Below are 23517 nucleotides of genomic sequence, written 5' to 3' on the forward strand. Positions count from 1 at the left end.
ATATAAGACATTTCTGTCATTGCAGAAGGTTTTATTGGACCCTAATCTGCCAAGCAAAAGATCACAGGAAAGGTTTCTTTTTACACACTTAAAGAAAGTTGTATTTGGGCCTAGAAGACCCTTTGTAACATAGCCAAGACTCCTCAGTCTCCATTTGTTACTTTTACTGAATATGCAGGGTATTTATTTATTCCCGACAAGTGGGTCTCTATGACAGAAGCAGTTCCTGCACACTGACTTTTGTGGAGGCAGGCATTCTGCTTTTCTCCTGGGGCTACCAGGAACAAAGTCAGCTCTCAGATCAGAGCAGATCAAAATTTAAAATGTCCTAAATGAAAAATGAATGTGTTGTTGTTTGACTTATCAGTCTCCTCACTCACAGATTTTTCTTAAATTGATAGTCAGATGACATCATCACCTAGATTATCTGTTTATAACCCAAGTCTGAGATGAGCTTGGAAAACACAGCAGAAGTCTTCCCTCCCTTAATTAGCCTTTTGGGAAAAAACCTGTTTTGCATTGCCGCCTGCAGTGCTGGGAGTCTTACAAGGAGCAGGAGTCAATTAAACTTCAGAAGAGACACTTGCCAAAAGTTGATTTTTTACATACGACTCAGTGGATCTCTAGTAGAAACTGGCTAACATGCCAAATGTGACCAGCTTAAAAGTGAGAAGACTGTATCAAAATAAAGGTCAGGAATCTAAAGGATTTTACATAGTCAACAGTTGTACACCAAAATATTATAAAAGACAAGAAGACAAATGACTTAAGTTTCAAAATATTGCTACGTGTGTGACAGAGTTGATGCCGTCTATATATGAGAAATTCTCATAGATCAATGAGCAGAAGACAAATACCTCAGTAGAAAAATGACCAAATGATTGGAAAGTCACAAAATAAATACAAAAGTCTAATAAACCTTTAGTGTCTAGGATAGGGACTATCACACAGTGGACTCTCAGTAAATACCCACTGGATGAATGAATGTCTATGAAAAACACTTGATTTCAGGAAAAATAAAACACTGCAAATTAAAATAACAGTGAAATATCATTGGTTGTTGCTTGTTGGGTCAGCCTTTTAATGTACCCTCCAGGACTTAGTGGCTGGTACCTCGACTTGCGCGTGCATGCTCAGTCACACAGTTATGTCCGACTCTGTGACACCATAGACTGTAGTCCACCAGGCTCCTCTGTCCATGAGATTCTCCAGGCAAGAAATACTGGAGTGGGTTGCCATTTCCTCCTCTAGGGGATCTTCCTGACCCAGGGACCAAACCCACATCTCCTGCGTCTCCTGCCTTGGTGAGTGGGTTCTTTACCACTAGCACTCCCTGGGAAGCCGTACACAGACATGGAATGCATCCACATCAAGCCCTTTCTCACACCGAATTGTCCCAGTTGGAGAAGGAAAAGGAGGTCTGTCTTTGTCTTTGGCATGCTGGCTGTCAGGGTGGGCTCTAGAGCCAACAGTGGCTGTAACTCCCACTTGAATGTGGCCAAAATACAGAAGTTAGAAATGAGACGGAAAGACAGAGCGAGGGAGAAAGAGAAAGTGCTCTGGTGAAACTTGAGTCGATATATCCAGTCAGCTTTAAGGCTAGTGTACTTTCTTCCTTTCTGTGGTTTTGTGAACCAGTTAATTCTACTTTTTTTTTTTTTTTTTTGCTAAATTTAGCATGAACTTGGACTTCCACTTCCTATCAAGATGGCGGTCAAAGGGACCAAAATTACCCTCCCACCAAGAAGCAACAAAAAAAATCTAGAGAAAGCATTTTTTTAAGTAGCCATTTTCAAGACATTGGATATCAACACACTGCTATATTCAAAATGGAAAACCAACAAGGACCTATTGTTTAACACATGGAGCTCTGCTCAATGTTATGTGGCAGACTGGATGGGAGGCAGGTTTAAGGGAGAATGAATACATGTGTATGTGTGGCTGAGTCCCTTCACTGTTCACCTGAAACCACCACAACATCATTAATCGGCTATATCCCAATATGAAATAGAAAGTTTAAAGTTTGGAAAAAAAGATATTGGACATCAGACCTGACGAAGCAGGAAAAAAATGAGGTAAGCCCTATGCACGCCCAGCCTACTGCCTTGAGAGATTTTCCAGATGGTGACATGGAAAGGTGGAATCTGGGTAGAGCTTGGCAGACTCCCTGAGTTGAGAAGTTGAGCTAGAGTCCAGGGAGACCAAGACAGCCAGTTTGCAGGGCAGAATATCAGAGAGGAGAGCACTACACACACACTCACAGAAAAATGACAACAACAACCGAAGTCTAGAGATCTGCAGAGGGTCCCCTTCAGCTGTTCAGCAAAATTGTCACCAGCACGTGAGTGCAAGGGAACTGTTCAAGACTAGGGAAAGAGCCACCTGAAGGTGTTGTAGGAACAAGAACTCATCCAGGGCCTGCAGAGTGCCTGTTCCTGCCAGCCAGACTGGAAATCTTATAACTCACAGGTCATTAAGCAAAGTACTCAGAAGGATTTTGCCTCAGTTGTAGGGGCAAAGTTGGCTCTCGATTAAATGCAGGTCTGGTCCTGCCTAACAGATTTTTAAAAATAAGATGAAAGTATCAAATTGTTTCCAAGTAACTGTGCTCCAAATCACTGCAGATAGTGATTGCAGCCATGAAATTAAAAGACGCTTACTCCTTGGAAGGAAAGTTATGACCAACCTAGATAGCATATTAAAAAGCAGGGACATTACTTTGCCAACAAAGGTCCGTCTAGTCACGGCTATGGTTTTTCCAGTAGTCATGTATGGATGTGAGAGTTGGACTGTGAAGAAAGCTGAGCACCAAAGAATTGATGCTTTTGAACTGTGGTGTTGGAGAAGACACATTGAGAGTCCCTTGGACTGCAAGGAGATCCAACCAGTCCATCCTAAAGGAGATCAGTCCTGGGTATTCATTGGATGGACTGATGCTGAAGCTGAAACTCCGATACTTTGGCCACCTCGTGCAAAGAGTTAACTCATTGGAAAAGACTCTGATGCTGGGAGGGATTGGGGGCAGGAGGAGAAGGGGATGACAGAGGATGAGATGGCTGGATGGCATCACCGACTTGATGGACATGAGTTTGGGTAAACTCTGGGAGTTGGTGATGGACAGGGAGGCCTGGCGTGCTGCAGTTCATGGGGTTGCAGAGTCGGACATGACTGAGCGACTGAACTGAACTGAACTGTGCTCCAGAACATACTCAAAAATTGAAACTACAAAAATATCCAGCACTCAACAAGGTAAGTTCATGATAAATGGCATTAATGAAAAACTACTGGGCAAACACACAGATAAGTGGGGAATATGACCCATAATGAGGAAAGTAAATAATCAAACTGACCCAGAACTAATGCAGATGTTAGAATTAGCAGGTAAGGATATTAAAATAGTTATTATAACTCTGTTTCATAGGTTCAAAAGGCTAGAGAAAAGGTTGAATATGTTAAGTAGAATCATGGATGATATTTTTAAAAGACCCAAATTCAACTTACAGAAGTATAAACAATAGTGTCTGAGATAATGGGTATACTGGGTGGGCTTAATGGCAGATTATTCATAATGTTTCCAAAGTTTGTCCGTGTTGTAGCATGTATTAGTACTTCCTTCATTTTTATGCCCGAATAATATTCCATTGTATGGATATACCACAATTTACTTATCGATTCATTAGTTGATGGACATCTGTTACTACCTCTTAGCTGTTGTTTGTAACAACACCGCTATGAAAACTCATGTACAAGTTTTTGTGTAGGCATGTTTTATTTCTCTTGGGGATATACCTTGGAGTGGAATTTTCCTAAGCTTCTTTTTCCTCTTATCCCCATTTATCAAGTACATAAATAGTCCTATTCCAGCTGGAATTGCTGGAATTACACGGTAACCCTGTGTTTAACCTTTTGAGGGAACAGCTGCACCACTTTACATTCCTAACGGAGGTGAAGTCCAGTGAATCTATTTTTTGCTGTTGCTGCTTACACTTTTGGTGTCATATCTAAGAAACCAGTGCCTAGCTATAGCTCAGAAGATTCACTCCTAGGTTTTCTTCTGTTTTCTTTTGTATTTGGATCTATGATCCATTCAGAGTTAATCTTTGCGTGTGGTATGAAGTGGGTATTCACTTTCTTTTTTGTTTGTTTGTTTGCCTGTGGCTAGTTTGTTGTCCCAGCACCATTTGTTGAAAAACCATTCTTCCACATTGAGTGGTCTTGGCATTCTTGTTGAAAATAAACTGATCACAAATGTGAGGGATTATTTCTAGTCTCTCAATTCCATTGAGCTGTGTGTTTATCTGTATGTTCCACCTTACCTTGATTACTGTAGTTTTGTAGTATGTTTTTGAAATCAGAAAATGTGTTTTAATTTTACTCTTGTTTTTCAAGATAGTGTTTGCTATTCCCTTGGAATTCTATGATTTTAGGATCAGCTTGTCAGTGTTTGCAAAGCAGCAAGCTGGGATTTAATAAGGACTGTGATAATCTGTAGCTTAATTAGAGAGTATTGCCAGCTTAACAATATTAATTCTTCCAATCAATGAACACGGGACATCTTTCTGTTTATTGAGGTCTTCCTTAACTTCTTGTTGCAATATGAGTACAAATTTTACACTTCTTTTGCTAAATTCTAATTATTTTATTCTTTTTGATGCTATTGTAAATGGAGTTGTTTTCTGAATTCGGTTTGTTCATTGCTAGTATATAGAAATACAATTGATTTTTGAATGTTGTTTGTGTATGTTGTAAACTTGCTGAATTCAATATTAGTTCTTATTTTTAGTAATTCCTTAGGATTATCTATATCATGTCACTTGCAAATAAGCATAGTTTTACTTCTTTTCTAATCTGTTCTTATTTAATTGCCCTGGCTTGAACCTTTAGTACAATGTTGAACAGAGCTGACAAGAGCAGACATTTTTGTCTTGTTCCAGATCTTAGAGGAAAGCATTGTCTCTCACCCTTGAGTACAGTGTTCACTGTGGATTCAAATTATGTTTACTTTTAAGTATTAAGCATTTTTGTAAATTCATCCAATATTTTACACATAGTTTTGAAATTTACTAATCTCTCAATTACCTATTGAGACTGAACAGAGCTAGTTTTATCTTCTGAATGTGACTTACAAACACATGAGCCCTGCTGCAAATTTGTTTCTATTTGGTGCTGGCAGTAACCAAAGAAAAAAGATATTTGACCTTATATTAACATTCCTCAAGGCTGTCTTAAGCCTGATGCTAATTTGATGGAGTTAATAGTTAATTTTTATAATCCCTTTAATGGCTCTGTGGATGATCACAATGCTCTGTGCACAATAGGTTCTCAGTAAATATTGATATATTGTTGGGAGTTAATTGATGATAGGAGAAGGGATAACATGGAAAAATAAAACCCAAAGATAATCCAATATTCAAATTTTAGCCATTAATTTTTATCCCAACATCGCTGTTCAATTTCCCCTCTAAGCTTCTATATCCTTTTGTGCCCTTTATCGAATGTATAAGTAGCCTAGACGATAGACACTCTGAGAAGAGAGGAGAAATTTCTGATTAATCCACAGACACTCCAGTTCGAATCTGAGTTATGCAATGGGGTTTGTACACAATTTTGTGATCTTAAAACAAATCCTTATCAGGAAAATTAATTCCCTATTGGGCACTCAACAAATATTTGGCAGTTTAAAAAGTAATATTCTAGATTTAACACACCTGGCTAGTAGATGAATGTAAGATTCTTGGGATGATAGTTTCTTTAGGCCATAGTTTCTAAATCTATTTTTTAAAGTGGGGTGGGGTAGCGTAGGGTGTGGTGTGGTGGGGGATGGGCTTCCCAACTGGCACTAGTGGTAAAGAACCCGCCTGCCAATGCGGGAGCCACAAGAGATGTGGGTTCGATTCCTGGGTGAGGAAGATCCGCTGAAGGAGGGCATGGCAACCCACTCCAATAGTCTTGCCTGGAGAATCCCATGGACAGAGGAGACTGGTGGGCTACAGTCCATAGGGTCACAAAGAGTCAGACAGGACTGAAGTGACTTACTACACACGCACAGGATGGGGAATAGGACCAGATTATATCTAAGGGTTTTTCAATTTTCTTCTAAGACCCTATTTTATGATTCTATTTGAGTCATCTTTCTTTCTTGGAAGCTACTACTTTATATGCTCCATTAATTGTAACCAAAAAACACCAGGTAGATAAAAACACTTCTCATTCTTATTTGGGGGTGGTGGAAAGGGGTGCTAAGGAAATCTGCCTGACATTGACAAGGATCAAGGAATGAAAAAAATATTAAGAGTTTAGAGTCCTTAATGGTCATCCAAATCAATCTACCATCCATTGTGGGCATTCCCTTCAATATTATGTACAGATCAGTCATCTAGCTTCTGCCTGAATGTTTCCTATAGTAGGGAGTTCACTGGCTCACAGGACAGTTGATCCCAATTTAGGGCAGTTTTAATTATTAGCAAATTCTTGCTTATGTTAAGCTGCAATATGTCTCCTTGTACCGCCTACCAGTCTGGCCTCTGGAGACACCCAGTTCGTTTGCCTGGAGAATGCATGTGCTTAAACAACCTTGTGGGGCTGTTGTTGTTGTTTATGTATCTGGCTGCACCATGTGGCATGCAAGAGATTTGTCCCTGACTAGGGATCGAACCCATGCCCCCTGCAGTGGAAGCACAGAGTCTCAACCACTGGATGGCTGGGGAAGTCCCCCAGCCTTGTGTCTTAAAAATCCCAAATTCAGTGTTAAGGAAGTCTTAGATCATCATCTGCAGTTGTAGTTTCCCCTCTCAGGATTTCAGCTCTGGTTTCAGATTGCATATCAGTCAAAGAGAATGAAAGAGCAACCTTGGCACTTGCTATTTGCCCAGAAAAGTTTGTTTTCAGATAGGTGAGTATTTTTCTCACTAGCAAATAACAAGGGGAAAAAAATATCCGTAAGATACACTAAGATCCAATGCCTTGGTCTAGCTAGATGTTATAATTTGGACCAAGAGAACCCACTAGTCACTGGCTGGGTGACCAGGGCATCACACTTCCCTTTCTGTGTATTCATGTTCTGACCTGTTTTATCTGCACTCCTCACCCCTCCTCAGAGGGAGTTCAGGAAAATGAAAATAATAGTATGACTATGTGAAAAGCTTTGAGTTTGAAAGATTCTAGGGAAATACAGGATGCTATTAGAGTGGATCTGTCCTGAAAAATAACAACTAAAGGCCAATGAACACACTTAAAGAATTAAAACTACAGTAAAATAACTGTATGTCATTGCATCACCTTTCAAACACACAGACATGCAAACCCAGCTGGAAAACCATCTCATCCTAAATTAAATGTGAGGATTAGTACTGTATTCAGGTTGAGTCACATGGATTGCCCCTGCAAGTTTGGCAACTACTGTCAGTTTTAACTGTGCAGTGGACTCTTGTCAGGATTAGGCAGGTCAGACTTTACTGGACACAGCATTGACTGTTCCTGGTGCCTGTATTTTTAAAAAAATAAAGGTCTTAAAAAAAAAAACCTCCAGTTAATACTAAATAAATACTGAAAGATTACAGTGTGTTAGAAGCTGACAAGATATCATAATATCTAAATGAATTTATTGACCTTTAAATGGAGCTTGGCCCACATGCCTGTTTGTCACAATTTCCTACTTATTTCCTTCCCCACTTTCTCCCCATTGTCAACTCTTGTTATTCTCAGTGGTCATGGAAAAAGAAATATATTAGTTTGAGTGATGAAAACAACACAGGCTGGCAGGTTCTTTCTCTTCCTTTACTGAACTATTTTCTTTCTTTTAAGATACAATTGACATACAACATTATATCAGCTTCAGGTGTCAACATAATGATTTGGTATCTGTATATATTTCAAAATGATCAGAGCAGTAAGTCTAGCTAACATCTTTTAAGAGAGCTATTTCTAATCAGACTCATTACAGAGCTTCTAACAGTAAGAATCAAAGGCTCTGACACAAGCTTGTACTGACAAACACAATCTCAGGAAGAAGTTCACTTTGGTTCTCTCCCCAACTCCTCAAGAGAATGTGCTAGTGATAATATCCAGTGAAAATATTATGTATTTTCTATGTGTAATTACAATGCAACAGGACTATCAGATTGCATTAAGTTTGAAGTGTTCTTTTCATGAAGGAAATTGGCATTAGTATTAGTGGAGAGAGAAACCAGTTTTAGGGAAGGAGGACTGAATATAAAGATGTAGGGCAAAGTGAACAAATGAGGTTAGAGAGGTAAATAAATTAAAGCTTTATGTCCTATAGGTAGTACTTAAATGATAATAATTTTAAAAGCTGTCTTAGGGGAATTCTGTTGATGTGCTAGTCCTGGAAGAGAGGAAGGAGGTCTCTGTCACAGTGGGGTCAGCTCACATTTTACCCTCTTTCTACTCCCCACCACAGGTAAGCTTCCCCTATGGGCCTGGGGATAGTGACAGACTCTCCAAAGGCATCTTGTATGTGCTTGTATACAGGGGTGAAATGTTGGTAACAACTTCAAAGTCCAAAACTGAAGTTCAACCATGTGATGAAAGGTTATTCTGACACTTAAAATAATATTGCATATTTAAAAATTAGTGATAATTTTGATGGAAATATGATTGACTGACTGACTGACTGAAGTCGCTCAGTCGTGTCCGACTCTTTGCGACCCCATAGACTGTAGCCTACCAGGCTCCTCTGTCCATGGGATTCTCCAGGCAATAGTACTGGAGTGGATTGCCATTTCCTTCTCCAGGGGATCTTCCCAACCCAAGGCTCGAACCCGGGTCTTGCACATTGTAGACAGACGCTTTACCGTCTGAGCCACCAGGGAAGTCTTCCCTGGTGGAAATACGATTAGTGTTAGGTTAAAAATAAAACAACACATACATTTCAAAAAAAGAAAGAAAGAAATATACCCACAAATAAAAGCACAGATAAAATATTGGAAGGGAATATACCAAAATATTAATGTGATTATTTCTCCATGGTATAATTATGAGTGGTTTTTACTTTTCCCCCCTTATATCTATTTTGTAGGTTTTCTAAAATAACATGTATACTTCTGGAATAATAAAACAGTGAAGGTTGGTTTTTAAAGAGTGTTAACAGATAAATTAAATGGTTTTCCATTCTTTAAAGAGATAAAATAATGTAATTTAAAAAATATGTCCTTTGTTGTTCCGATGAATAGAATTTATTATAAACCTGGTTTGTTGTGTGTGAGTGTGTATAAATGTAAGTGAGTGTGTATAAATATGTGTGTGTTGTGGGGGAGGTCTTGGATACACAGAGTTAAATTTAACCTTTCAAATTAATCACATGGTTGACATCTGCTATGACCAGGGCCCCATCCCAAGTATTGTACAGGATACAGTTGTTATGAAGCAAACACCTTGTTTACAGAAGGCCTACATCTGATGTGGAAAAAAGACTTAAATATGTGGAAAAGTCAGTAACAATCCCCATAACAAGCTGATGGGTTTTTCCGCCAGTTGTTACATGATGTTCTGTTCATGTAATTTGATGATCAGAAGATGCTTTGTTTTTTTTAGAAGATGCTTCTTGAGAGGACCTGTCCACTTGAAAACATCTTAGTCAGTGTTTTTTGGGATGTTACCTGTCTTTAGGCAATAACCATGTGTCACAGGAATCTGCTGAGTTAAGGCATTTTCCCCCATTTATAAAAAGTTGAAATAAAATTGATTTGGCAATAAGATAGGGGCTAAGTCTTTACAAGGGTTTTAAATTTCACTTCAGGCCAGGTTCAGCCTTTGGGCCTCCTTCTAATTACTACCTGTGACAATTTTATTCTAACCAGGGCCTAGCATTTATGTCCTGATTCTTGGGTAGCTAATCCAACACTTCAGTGATAAGATTGCTCAATCCTGTTGTGTCATAACTTAATACCTCTGTTGAAGCTTGGTGATCAGGGCTGCAGAGATGCGCAGATAGACAGCTAAAATCAGCCTAGCAGTTGAAAAGGTCTGCTTTGACAAGCTGCTCCCAACATGTGCTAAGCTATGAAGCAATAGCAATACTGTCTTGTCTTTTTCTAGGAAACCCCTACATCTAAATTTAGATACCACATGCACATCCCTAACCCAGCCCTTAGTAGAATCATGACTTTTGTTACTGTTTAGCACCCTTATTCAAAAATTAATATCATATTGCATATAAAGTATGAAATCAGATATACTCTGTCTCCAGTGGGAACCTAATCAGGAGATGCACATAAAAGAAACTGACAAGTGCTTTAGGGGAGTGTGATGGAGGGGGAGTCTTGGAGAGGGAAAGAAATAATCATTTTAGGATTTTCTCAGAGAAATTATAAAGAAACTTCACTGGAAGTCCCAAAGGGAATAGGCTGAAGTAACTTGCCACTCTGACAAAGGAAAACCAACTTGTTATGAATTCAGTTCGATGAAGAGTCCAGCTCTGCTAGAGTCTCATCCACTATAGCCCTAGGTGGTCCAGGTTCCTCTTCCTTTATCTTTCCCTATTGTTGCCTTGTGCGTGCGTGTATGCTAAGTTGCTTCAGTTGTGTCTGATCCTGTGCTACCCTATGGACTATATAGCCCACCAGGCTTTTCTGTCCATGGAGTTCTCTATGCAATAATACTGGAATGGATTGCCATGCTCTCCTCCAGGGGATCTTCCTGACCGAAGGATTGAACCTGCATCTCTTGCATTGGCAGGTACGTTCTCTACCACTAGCACCACCTGGGGATCTTTGTACTGTGTATAATTTTAGGAGCTTTGTGATTAAACTGGAGAAAGATGAGACTACTACTTAAGGACTACTAGTATTGTCTTTGGAGAAGGCAATGGCACCCCACTCCAGTACTCTTGCCTGGAAAATCCCAGGGACGGGGGAGCCTGGTGGGCTGCTGTCTGTAGGGTTGCACAGAGTTGGACACGCCTGAAGGGACTTAGCAGCAGCAGCAGCAGCAGTATTGTCTTAAAATAATGTATACTTCTGTCTACTGTAGATCATTACTCAGTGTAGAACTCGGAGCTCTTTTCCTAATTCTCAGCCATCCTAAGAGAGCAAATTTACAACGTCTTCAATTGGTCTAAATGCATACAGACATTTGGAAGATGAACTATTAATTGCTGTTGATACTGAACTTGCTAAATATTCTTTCTAGTTACAGAGTTAATCTGACTGTGGAGATTAATAAGTAAATTATGTTCAGTAAAATCATCATCTTAAGAAAAATGTTATTAAATTATGAATGTTAAAGTAGCACATATACTTCTCCTTGATCATTAATGACTGGTTTGGCAGAATTATATGCCACTGAAAAAATCTTCTTTGCATAGTTTTTGTTGTTGTTCAGTCACTAAGTCATGTCTCATTCTTTGTGACCCCATGGACTGCAACACTCTAGGCTTTCCTGTCCTTCACTATCTCCCAGAGTTTATTCAGGTTCATGTCCATTGAGTTGGTGATGCTATCTAACCATCTCATCCTCTGTTGTCCCTTTCTCCTCCTGCCTTCAGTCTTTCCCACCATCAGGGTCTTTTCCATGAGTCAGCTCTTTGGATCAGGTGGCCAAAGGATTAGAGCTTCAGCTTCAGCGTGAGTCCTTCCAATGAATATTCAGGATTGATTTCCTTTAGGATTGACTGGTTTGATCTCTTTGCAGTCCAAGGGACACTTAAGAATCTTCTCCAGCACCACAATTCTTGATTCTAAGGCATCAATTCTTTGGTGCTCAGCTTTCTTTATGGTTCAACTCTTACATCTGTACATGACTACAAGAAAAACCATAGCTTTGACTATGCACACCTTTGGTGGCAAAATGGTGTCTCCGCTTTTTAATACGCTTTCTAGGTTTGTCATAACTTTCCTTCCAAAGAGCAAGTGTCTTTTAATTTCACGGCTACAGTCCCCATCCGAAGTGATTTTGGAGCCCAGTAAAACAAAATCTGTCACTGCTTCCATCTTTTTGCCATGAAGTTATGGGACCAGATGCCATGATCTTCGTGTTTTGAATGTTGAGTTTTAAGCCAGGTTTTTTACTCTTTCACCTTTATTAATAGGTGCTTTAGTTCCTCTTTACTTTCTGCCATTAGAGTGGTATCATCTGCATATCTGAGGTTGATATTTCTCCCAGCAGTCTTGATTCCAGCTTGTGATTCGTTCATCCAGGCTGGCATTTCACACGATGCACTCTGCATTTAAGTTAAAGAAGCAGGGTTTCAGTATACAGCCTTGACGTACTCCTTTCTCAATTTTGAACCCATAAGTTATTCCACGTCCAGTTCTCACTGTTGCTGCTTGACCTGCATACAGGTTTCTTAGGAGACAGGTAAGGTGGTCTGGTATTCCTATCTCTTTAAGAATTTTCCACTTTGTTATTTATTTTCTGCTTTTTGAGGTATAATTTATGTACAGTTAAAATTCACCTGTTTATAAAGTGTACTGTTTAATGAGTTTTGAATGAATACAGCTCATACCTACCGCCAAAATCAAGATAGAAAATATTTCCTTTACTTTAAAAGTTCCATGTTCCTTTGCAGTCAGTCCCCTTTGCCCCTTCTTACCCCTGACCCAAGAATAGATCAGTTTCTATGATTTTACCTTTTCTAGATTGACATGTAAGTGAAATTAGTCACCTTTCCCATCTGACTTCTTTCAGCTAGCATCATGCTCTTGAGATTCATCCAGATTACCGTACCCATCAGTAGTTTGTTTGTATAGCATTCCAGTACATGGAAACACCAATTTATTTATCCATTCAATTACCTGTCAATAGATATTTGTTGTATTTCCAGTTTGGGGCTATCGTGAATAAAATTGCTCTGAAATGTCTTTGTGTAGACACATATTTCTATTTCTCTTGGGTGGGTACCTAGCAGTGGATTTGTTGGATTATATGGTTAAGTGTATGTTCAACTTGATTACAAAGTCACACTATTTTCCATACTGGCTGTACCACCGTATGTGTGATAGAAACAGATAACTTTGCATTCTCGCCACCACTTGGTATTCTCTGTCTTTTAAATTTTAGCCATTCTAGTAAGTATGTGATGATATTATAGTGTGATTTTAATTTTCACTTCATCAGTGACGATGATGCTATACATCTTTTAATGTGCTTATCTATCATCCATTTATCTTTTTTTGGTAAAGTGTCTGCTCAAATCTTTTGCACACTTTTATTGCACTGTTTATCTTAATGTTGAGTTGTAAGAGTTCCCTACATATTCTGTTTACAAATATTTTTCCTGATATTTGTTTTGCAGTATTTAAGTCTGTGACCTTTTCATTTTGGTAACACTTCCTTTAAATGACAAATTGTTTAAATTTTTATAAAGTCCAGTTTAAAATTCTTCCTTTATGTGCATTTTGTGTCTTAAGAATTCTTTGCCTAACCCAAGGTCACATTGATTTTCTATGTTTTCTTTTGGAAGTTTTATAGTTTTAACTTATATTTAAGTGTATGATCCATCTCAAGTTACTTTTCAGTATTGTATGAGGAAAGGATTAAGGCTCATTCTCTGGCACTGGGGGGAGGCCTGGTCCTGGGACTTCAGTAAAGTCAAGTGTTCATTTCATTCTCTTTCTCCAGTGGGGAGGGTCTCTCTCTTCACATTGGGCTGCCTGGGATTGGGGAAGGGGTGCTAGGGATGAGGTAAAACTGTCTTTCCTTCCCTCTTCAATGCATCTTACTTCTCTGCTTTACCTGGGTGCTCTAAGTGCCACTTAAAATCCTTAGCTCTTGTGAAGGTATTTTGGCATGTGGATATTCCTTCTAATTGATATTTCTGTGAGGGAGCAGTCATTGGAAACTTGCTGAAGTCTGAAAGCCAAACAATATGTTTTAAAATTTTTAATTTTCAATTGTCCATTGCTTGTATATAGAAATGCAATTGGTTTTTGTATATTGACCTTGTATCCACTATCCATGTTAAGTCACTTAGTTCTAGTAGGGCTTTTTTTTTTTTGCATTCCTTGGGTTGTTTCTTTAGTCTGCATGTCTCATCTTTTTTCCTCTCAGTGCATTGGTTAGGACTGCTAGTACCATGTTATATCAAGTGGTGGGAATGAATATTCTTCCCTTATTTGCCATCCTAGAAAGCATTTGTTCTTCTACCATTAAGCATGTTAGCTCTAGTTTTTTTGTAGATGTACTGTATCATGTTAAAAAAGTTCCCTTTTATTTATAGCCAGCTGAAGGACTATATATATATATATATATATATATATATATATATATGTAAAATGAACAGTCATTGAGTTTTTTGTTTCTTTGTTTTGTTGTGGCTATGCTATGTGGCTTGCAGGGCTCTTAGTTCCCCAATTAGGGTTTAAACCCTCAAGCCATGGCAGTGAAAACCTGAGTCCTAAGCACTGCACCGCCAGGAACTTCTAGTAGTTGAGTTTTGTCAAGTGATTTTTGTGCATCTCTTGAGGTGATCATATGATTTTTCTCTTTTTTGTTTGTTGATAGGGCTTCCCTGGTGGCTCAGTGATACAGAATACGCCCGCAATGCAGGAGACACCGGTTTGACTCCTGGGTTGGGAAGATCCCCTGAAGGAAATGGCAGTCCATTCCAGTACTCTTGCCTGGAGAATCCCATGAACAGAGGAGCCTGGCAGGCTACAATCCATGGGGTCGCCAATGAGTCGGACATGACTTAGTGACTAAACAAAAAAATTAAGTATTTTTATCCTTAAATAAGGAGATCCTGTTATATGCTACAAGATGGGTGAAACTTCAGGACATTATGCTAAGTTAAATAAATCAACCACAATAAAAAAAAAAGGCAAATCACACTGATTACTTTCATTTTATGTTTACTATTAAATCTTCAGATAAACCCAACTTGGACATGATGTATTACCCTTTTTTTAAAAAAAAAATCTCGATTTTATTTACTAAAATTTTGTTTAGGATTTTTGCATCATGTTCATGGTAGGTATTGAATTGTAGTTTTCTTTGTGTGTAATATCTTTGTCTGGTTTTGCTAACTAGGTAATGCTAGCCTTATAGTATGAGTTGGGAATTGCTTCTACTCTGTTTTTGGAAAAGTTTGTGTAGAATTTGTATTATATGGCTGTATTTCCTTATGTGCTTGGTTTAATTCACCAATTAAGTCATCAGATCTGGAGTTTTCTTTGTGGGAAGATCAACTATAAATTCAGTTTCTTTGATATAGGGCCACTAAATTTTCTTTTTTTCCTTGCTGCTGCTGCTAAGTCACTTTAGTCGTGTCCAATCTGTGTGACCCCATAGACAGCAGCCCACCAGGCTCCCTCGTACCTGCGATTCTCCCGGCAAGAACACTGGAGTGGGTTACCATTTCCTTCTCCAATGCATGAAAGTGAAAAGTGAAAGGGAAGTTGCTCAGTCGTGTCTGACTCTTCTCAACCCCATGGACCGCAGCCTACCAGGCTCCTCTGTCCATGGGATTTTCCAGGCAAGAGTACTGGAGCGGGGTGCCATCACCTTCTCCATTTTTTTTCCTTAAGTGAACTTTGATAGTTTGTGCTTCAACATACTTGTTCATCTTATTTGTCAATATATTGACATAAAGTAGTTCAGCATGTTCTCCAATTATCCTTTAAATTTCTGTAGGATTTAATATGATGGCCTCTCCTGTGGTCCTGATATTAGTCAGCTGAATCTTTTCTATTTGGGTATTGCCCAGACTTTAATATTAATACATACAGAAACATAATTTTAAAATATAATATACGATCTAATACCTATTATTCTGCAACTTGAGTTTCTTATTTACTAGTGTTATGTGACTACAGATCTATTTACTTTGTGCTCTTCTATGGCTCTATGGTATCAAAATTTATACTCTGCTTTATTTTCTTGTCAACATACATGCGGATTGTTTCATTTCTTGGTTATAGACAAAGCTCTAGTGGACCTTCTTAGAGTTATTTTTAGTGCATATGTGCAAGCAGTTCTCTAAGGTGGGTACCAAGAAGGGAGACTACTGGGTCAATGGCTATGCATACTGCACATTTTAATAAGTACGAACAAACAGCCCTCAAAAAAAGTTGTACTAATTTATGTTATCATTAGCAGCACATGAGTTTCTCCCACCTCTGTCAACCCTTGATATTATAAATCCATAAACATTTTGCCATTTTTTTGAGGGAAAAATACATATCTTAACTTGCAGTTCCATAGTTACTGGATTCGTGGGTTTTTTTTTTTTTCCCCATATGCATTTCTTCCTGCCTCAGTTTTCTTCTCCTAATGTCTCCCCCTTTTCTATACAACTATCTTTTTCTTTATATTTAAAGTGTTATTTATGTATTTTGGCTATTAGGCTTCTGGTATACAGGTTCCAAGTTTTTCTGCCAGCTCATCCTTGTGCTTTATTGATCAGCATTGTCAATTCTAACATACTCAAATGTTTTTCTTTATGGCGCTTGGCTTGTTCTTTGAAGTCCTTTACTATCCCATGTTTCCCTATGTTTCAAAAATTCTTAGAGTTCTTTAAAAGAAATTAGCTCCTTAAACTGTGTGACTATCAATTTGCAAATGGTGTGAGGTAGACATCTAATTTCTTTTCCAAAGGAATAACTAATTGTTCAAGCACTGTTTATTAACCTTTTCACACCGATCTGAAGAAGATTGCCATCTTCCTCATTTATGGACCTCCCATGCACACATTTCTGTATTCTCTCCATTATCTGTGCTTATCACAATAAGCAGATTTAATCTTATGGTTTTCCAATATGCTTGGATATGGGGCAAGTCCCACCCCCCCCTTTATTTCCTTTATAATAAAAAATGGTTTCAAAATCTGTTCTTCATTGTTTAACTGCCTGATTCTCTCTTCTTCCTTGGGTTCCAAGTGACAAAGAGGTGAAATAAGAATTACCATAGGCAAGACAAGGGAGCATGAAGAATGGAGAGAGACAAAAAAAGAGCAAGTCTCTTAAGATGTTTTTTTTCCCCCTCTACACTTCAAGATGCTACCCTATGAATATGCCAAATAAACATGAAATAAGTTTCTGTGTTCAGCTACTGTCTGAATCATAGGTGGCTTTCATTGCTGTCTAGTTACCAATGGCAGGGACCACATAAACATCAAATGGGAATGGATGGGAGCTAGAAAGAAACATCAATCAGGGTGAGAAAATAAACAGGGACTAAATGAGTAAAGAACATGGTGAGAGAAAATATAAACTTGTATTCTTATGGACCCACCTGCCAGGCAGTCCAGTCTCTGCTTAGAGCATCCACTGGGTTCTTTCTGGTACCTCTTGATGCTTTTTATATATGGATTACAGAGAGGTCGGTTCTTTACTGGACACCTGACTTTACAGAGAAAGGAAAAGAATGATTTGGGATATAATAGTAATGATTCATAGCAAATACCACTGAAAGTGGGTAGGTGTTAAAAAGGGAGCCCAACAAACAAGTGTGGTAGTAAAATATTCACGTAAACAGTTTAATCTTCAAATCTAACACTGTACCTGTTTTCCCGGTGAAGCTACCATTACACAAGTCGGAAAAGCCGTCATATGGGTTTTGAGTTAACAATTAAATTATTTACAATGAATTTAGCTGTTCCTGACTGTCGATAGGGCCTGGTGGTTGTCATGGGGCTTGTGTTCAATGCAGTGTGGCCAGAGCTTCATGGTCCAGTAAGTACGACCAGGTAGTAACAAAGGCTTTCAATGGCCGTTCACATAGAAACATCCTCATTTTTTCTGTTGCCAAAACATGAACATTGTGAGTTACTGATCTCCTTTTAACTCACCAATTTATAATCAATTGTCTCATGTTTTAAAGTAGGCTATTTTCCCTAGTAAAAAGCAACAATTGCGTCAAGTTCTAAGGAGCTGCCTCAAGAAGTCCCATGTAAGAGGCATTTCTCCCCTTTGCACCAAGTTTACAAATGAAGACAAACCACTTAATACACTGTAATGATATTTACCATTACCAAAGCAAGTGAGGGGATAGTCTCTAAAACAATGGAATGCGAACACTAAGACTTCAGTGGCCCCTACTGAACTGTTTTAAAATGTTCATAATCTGCTAGCTTCATGAAACCTAACAACCGCTGGCTTTAAAACAAACTTTTTTGTATACCTAAAGGGTAGCTTCTGATTAAAAACATTAAATAAAATAGTGTAACTGTTTTACGTATCAGATAAATCACTCTGGATTGTAGAGCCAGACTTCCCTCTCTCTTAAGTGGAGCTCATGCAGCTAGCTTTGGGCATTTGCTAGGAAACGAAGCGCTAACGAATCTTCCGTCCGGCTGCTTCCAACCGCTACTCTTCCAGTGTGGCCGCGCGGCCCGTGCGCTCCGCAGCCGGTCCGCCGCGGGCGCGGGGCCGGAGCCGGAGCTAGAGCCCCGGCGGAGCGCACGCGCGCTCGGAGCCGTTGCGCACGTTTCTGTGCTTCCCGCTCCTACCGTTGGGCTTAAGACTTTCAACCGCCGTCTGGGTCCGGCTTCCTGCTCCGTTGGGTGCCCCCTGGTGCTCATCACCTGCACCATCTTGAGTGGCGGCTGCGCGGAGCTAGGGGTCCAGGGAGCCCGAGGATGCTTTCGAGAAAGCCTCACGTCCAAAGCCGGGGTGTCGATCACACGGGCACACTCAGGCACCTCTAAAGGAAGAGGGAGGCTGTTTTCACTAAGCACCAAGAGAGACAGGAGCAGATTAAGTTTCATCCAAGTCAACTCAGCACCTTCAAGTTTGTGGTAAAAGCCGCAAAGATACGTAGACCTTGTTTCTTCTCGAACCCACCCCCTCCCGCGCGCTGTGCGCTTTTTCCGGGCGGAGTTCGCTGTGACCCTTGACTGCAGTGGGGCGGCCGGTCTCTGCGAGTCAGAGGATCTGTCCTGGGCTTGGAGCCCAGGATGCGGCCTTAAGTGCCGTGGAAGGGAGCTTCCCCCCTCCCCCAGCCAATCAGTGTTATGCACAAAGTCTGTGGCCCGAGCAGAGGGGTCCGGCTCCTCCCGGCTCTCCGCCCACACTCCGGTCGCGACACCGTATTTAAATAGGAACAGCAGCTCGTTTTCCATCCATGGCAATCCCAAGAGCTCGCTCTCGCCTCAGTACAGCATGGTGGGAGCCTCTCCCCTCTTCCTGAGTCCTTCTCCTGTTTTTCTCTTCCCTTCTTCCACAATTAATGCCTAAGTCATGCTTTTCCTAGCTAGCGCCCACTAAAGGATAAGGCTTAGCGACCCGCGGTGACGCTCCCATCCGCTTTCCAGAAGAGGCGGTTTCAAAGGGAACTACAGCTCCCGTGGGGCCTCAGGCTAAGCCACCGCAGGGCATCACGGGAGTCGTAGGCGTCTTCCTGCTCTGTCCCGTTCATTCCTCAAGGTGTCAACTACAAGTCCCAGAGGGTCTCGGGGCGAGACAGCCTGCGCGAGAGCCCCGCGAGCGGAGTGGGGGTGGGGCGCCCCGGGCGGCGGGGGGCGGGGCCCGAGCGGGCTGTGTGGAGGCTTCAGATTCCCGGCGCCATTTAGCGCGGAGTTTCGCCGGCGGACGCGGCTGTTCTTCCGCGGCCTCTCTGCACTCATCTCCGTGACAGAAGGCGCCCGACCGGGTGACTGCCCTTACTTCTCCCGGCCCTCCTCGGCCCGGAGGAGCACCGGGCTCGGGCCCTCCCCCACCGGCTCTCCCTCCGTCAGCCCCCGGCCCCGGCCCGGAGAGGAAGGGGTCCGCCCGGCCCGGGGCGGGCGGTGAGGCCCGGGGCCGGGGGCCGCTCCTCCGTGTTGCGCTTCGGCTCCTCGCGTTGGGCAATGGGCGGCCTCTGAGGCCGTCCAGCAGGGCGGGGAGGAGGAGCGGCCGCCCGCCTGGCCGCGAGCCCCAGCGCGGCCTCGCCCGCCTCCGCGCCGAGCGGCAGCCGCTCGGGGGTCCAGCCCGCCCCGGGCCGCAGCGGTGGAGAGCCAGCCGCCGCCTCCTTGACTCGGTGCGGGCCGCCGCGCCGCCCCCATGACCGCGCGCCCCCGGCGCTCCAGCCCGCCCGTCCGCCGCTCGCCGCACGATGGGTGCGGGCCGTGAGGCGCCAGCCCCCGTGCCTCCGCCCCGCCGCCGCCCCCGACAAGCGCGCCTCGAGAGCCGCAGCGGCCGCCGCAGCCGGGCCCGCGGGCCCGCCTCCCGCTCGGGCCGCCGAGTCAGTGCCGAGTGAGGGGCCGTCGTCCCGCCGCCCCGGGCCGGCCCCCTTCTTCCGCGAACTCGAGCCGCCCGCCTCGCTCTCGCTCCCGTTCCCACAATGTCTGGCGGCGCCGCCGACCAGCAGAGCAGCGCGCCGGGCTCGCTGTTCCTCTCGCCGCCGGCGCCTGCCCCCAAGAATGGCTCCAGCTCGGACTCCTCGGTGGGGGAGAAACTGGGCGCCGCAGCGGCCGATGCCGCAGCCGGCCGGACGGAGGAGTACCGGCGTCGCCGCCATACCATGGACAAGGACAGCCGGGGGGCGGCCGCGACCACCACCACGGAGCACCGCTTCTTCCGCCGCAGCGTCATCTGCGACTCCAACGCTACGGCGCTGGAGCTGCCCGGCCTCCCTCTGCCGCTGCCTCAGCCCGGCGCGGCTGCCGTGGTCCCGCAGCGGAGTCCCCCGGAACCACCGCGCGAGGAGACCCTGACCCCCGCCGCTGCCGCCCAGGTGGCCCAGCAGCCGCCCGCCGCCGCCGCCGCTCCCCTTGAGGAGCCGGTCGCCGCGGGCCCGGCCACCTCTTCGGCCCCGGGCAGCGCGGGCAGAGACCGCCAGGCTGTCCAGCCCGGCCCCGCGGGGAGCCGAGAGGAGCCTCAGTCGTCGAGAAGTGGCAGCGGCGGCGGTAGCGCCAAGGAGCCCCAGGAGGAACGGAGCCAGCAGCAGGATGACATCGAGGAGCTGGAGACCAAGGCCGTGGGCATGTCCAACGACGGCCGCTTTCTCAAGTTTGACATCGAGATCGGCAGGGGCTCCTTTAAGACGGTCTACAAGGGTCTGGACACCGAGACCACCGTGGAGGTCGCCTGGTGTGAGCTGCAGGTATACCCCACCTTCTTTCTCTTACAGTGCTGTGGGTCCCACATTTGGCTCGGCCATTTGGCCGAATTTTCCCTTTACGTGTCTTCCTCTTAACTGTTCGCTGCGAATGAGGGGAGGCCAACTTTCGAGAGTCACCAGGATTTGGGGTGTTGGCACAGGCGAGGCGTTAGTATTTGTAGCCAGAGATTCGCTCCTAGGGAAGGAGTGGTGAAAGTCATCCGGATACCAGCGCATTGCCTCCTCGTCATTGTTTTAGTGTCTGGCAGGAAACGAAATGAGCGGGGAAGTTTTTGAGTTCGGAAAGTACAGTCCTCTTGCCTTGTGTTCATCAGAGATCTGCAGTGATGAGCGGCTGGTGTGTTAGATGCGTGTTTCCATTCCTGAGAACAGGCTGTCTTTTTAAATTGAGAACGACCTTGTTCACAAATGACCTTCTTTTCGACGTATCTTGGTGGTCGCACCGGCATCTAATAAACTAAAAAAGGTTTCCTTCACTGGATAGTTTGAGACTAGAAAGTTACAGTTGGGTATTTGATATCGTTCCACCTAATGATGTTTAAGCAAGTTTTTGATAACCGTGAGCAGACGTTGTTACTAAAACTAGTGTGTGTTTAGCCCACTCGCTGTTCTGTGGGTAATACAGGAGCTTATGTATGTGTGCTTTGAGGGTTGTAATGTCATTATCATTGTTTTAATCTTGTAAAACATTTTTAAGCTAAACTTTCTCAAGGGTGCAAATGAGTGACAAAGGCTTCATTTTTAACCTCTAGGAGATTTTCATGGTGTAAATAATGGTGTGTCATCCTGGTTGACAAGGATATAACGGGGTTTGAGCTACTTGTTGCTTGATCTGTAGCAGCTTGACTGAAGTTGTCTTCACCTATGTGTGTTCACATAAGTTATTGGAAGAAGCAGAGTTGAACTGAATGAAAAAACCACTGACATTATACGTGAAAAATGCCAGTATCCATATTCTTCTGGCAAAGGAAATGAACCAAGCTGAAATAGGATATGAAAGTACCTGAGTGATCTAGGAATTTATCTATTATCCGTGAACCAATACGTTAACATTTAACCTTTTGAATGTCACCTTCCAAATGACCAAGGTCGTATCAAGTGTGAAGGAAAATTAACATGTGGAAGGAAGTAAATTTAAAAAACTGATAAGTTTTTTAGGAATATAATTTCTTAAATTTTATAGTTAGTGATACAGAACTTCTAAAGGCATTGTGAAATAAAAACTACTCAATTTTGTAGTGTTTTAGAGTGGGGAAGGTGGTGGACCTTTTTTTTTTAAATTGTCAAATTATAACTTTATTCCTTGGTCATTCTTACTCAGAAACTTAGGTCTGATTTGTTTTGGTTTACAGGCAGAGTATTAGTTACAAGCAAACAAACACCTGTTACTTTTTTAATACCTAACTAAGGTGCTTATTGCTACTGACTCTGGATTGTGTTCTTTTATAGTTTCATATTTGAATAGGTGCTTTTTAATAATTTTTTCCCCTCAATTTGTTACCTTACTCTCAAGACTAGACCAAAATAAGTGTTGAGCACTTTATGGATTAATTTTGTTAGTTTCAATTTCTAACTTTTAAGACTTCTCGGAATGTATGTTTTTTTTTTGTCACCTAGAATATTCAGATAGTTTATTATCTTGAAACTAGTGATACAGTGGGGGGGAAAAAAACCTCAATTTGTCTAATGTCACAATAATTTTGTCTAAGCTTCTCCTTTTTTTCCTAGAACTCATGAATTTTTGATTTTTGTTCTCTAGGCATGGTCATGGTTAAACAAAAGAATATCTTCTATGTATATAACATTGCCATATTATTTTTATGCTAGTTTGGAATTTGGCTGGAGAACCAAATGAAAATGCATTGTATGGTACCCTGCTTTGGAACCTTCCTTATATGATCCTACTTCTACAGTTTTCCATTTTTGTTTTTAAAATGTGATTATTTTAGTCCCAAGATCCTTTATAGCAGTAGTTGGACAGTATTTATGGTGTTTTGGCCAAAACACTTGCCTAACAACCTACTCAGTAGGTTAGTGTTTGAGTTATTGTCTTTGGATCTAAGTTAAAGGACAAGCCAAAGGATTACTAAGTCATTGGAGAAAAAATAAACTTTTTTCACTAAATGTATACTTACTACAAATTTTTCTTTAGGAAGACTGGAGAAATATTGTGTTAAGTTGCTGAGTTAAAAATGTCATGTATTAAAACTGGAAGAAATCTTAGGCTATTCTGCCCAGCTTCTTATTTGATAAATGAAGAACCTGAAGTTACAGAATAACTTACTTGTGAATGACTTGCTTGGGTTAAGGAATAAAATTAACTGATTAGGATCTAATAATTTGAGAAATGTTAAAGCATTTGTAGTCTAGTAGATGGTTAATTAGTCAGTCTCAAATGAAGCAGTTCTGTTTTTGATGTGGAAGTTACTGTCAGATTTTTGGAGAAATCTGATCTTGTAACCCTGGCAGATTCCAGACTTAGGATATGGGTAGTGATTTTATCACTTCAAATGGAGAAATAAA

The 23517-nt window shown here is 42.0% G+C and overlaps 2 protein-coding genes and 1 long non-coding RNA gene across 45 annotated transcripts in view; 2 read left to right on the forward strand and 1 right to left on the reverse strand.

The window, feature by feature from the left end:
- Positions 1-16776, forward strand: part of LOC132659499 (uncharacterized) — a 59945-nt gene extending 43169 nt beyond the window's left edge. The window contains exon 2 of the long non-coding RNA XR_009600030.1: positions 14461-16776. This is a non-coding gene — a long non-coding RNA (uncharacterized LOC132659499). The remainder of the gene's footprint in view (positions 1-14460) is intronic.
- Positions 16777-17402: 626 nt separating this feature from the next.
- LOC121819227 (uncharacterized) lies at positions 17403-19220 on the reverse strand. Its single transcript, XM_042247690.2, has 2 exons — positions 18679-19220; positions 17403-18597 (listed from the first exon to the last, which is right to left on the reverse strand). Exons 1-2 carry the CDS (start codon positions 19013-19015, stop codon positions 18188-18190), a joined length of 747 nt encoding a protein of 248 aa, XP_042103624.1. The 5' UTR covers positions 19016-19220; the 3' UTR covers positions 17403-18187.
- Positions 19221-19445: 225 nt separating this feature from the next.
- WNK1 (WNK lysine deficient protein kinase 1) overlaps positions 19446-23517 on the forward strand; it is a 128784-nt gene continuing 124712 nt past the window's right edge. For all 43 annotated transcript variants that reach the window (XM_042247675.2, XM_027968019.3, XM_027968018.3 and 40 more), the window contains exon 1: positions 19446-20976. In XM_042247675.2, the coding sequence (XP_042103609.1) occupies positions 20215-20976 (762 nt within the window). In that variant the 5' untranslated portion in view covers positions 19446-20214. The remainder of the gene's footprint in view (positions 20977-23517) is intronic.

The sequence above is a fragment of the Ovis aries genome, chromosome 3 (genome assembly GCF_016772045.2).
Source record: "Ovis aries strain OAR_USU_Benz2616 breed Rambouillet chromosome 3, ARS-UI_Ramb_v3.0, whole genome shotgun sequence".
NCBI classification, from domain to species: domain Eukaryota; kingdom Metazoa; phylum Chordata; class Mammalia; order Artiodactyla; family Bovidae; genus Ovis; species Ovis aries.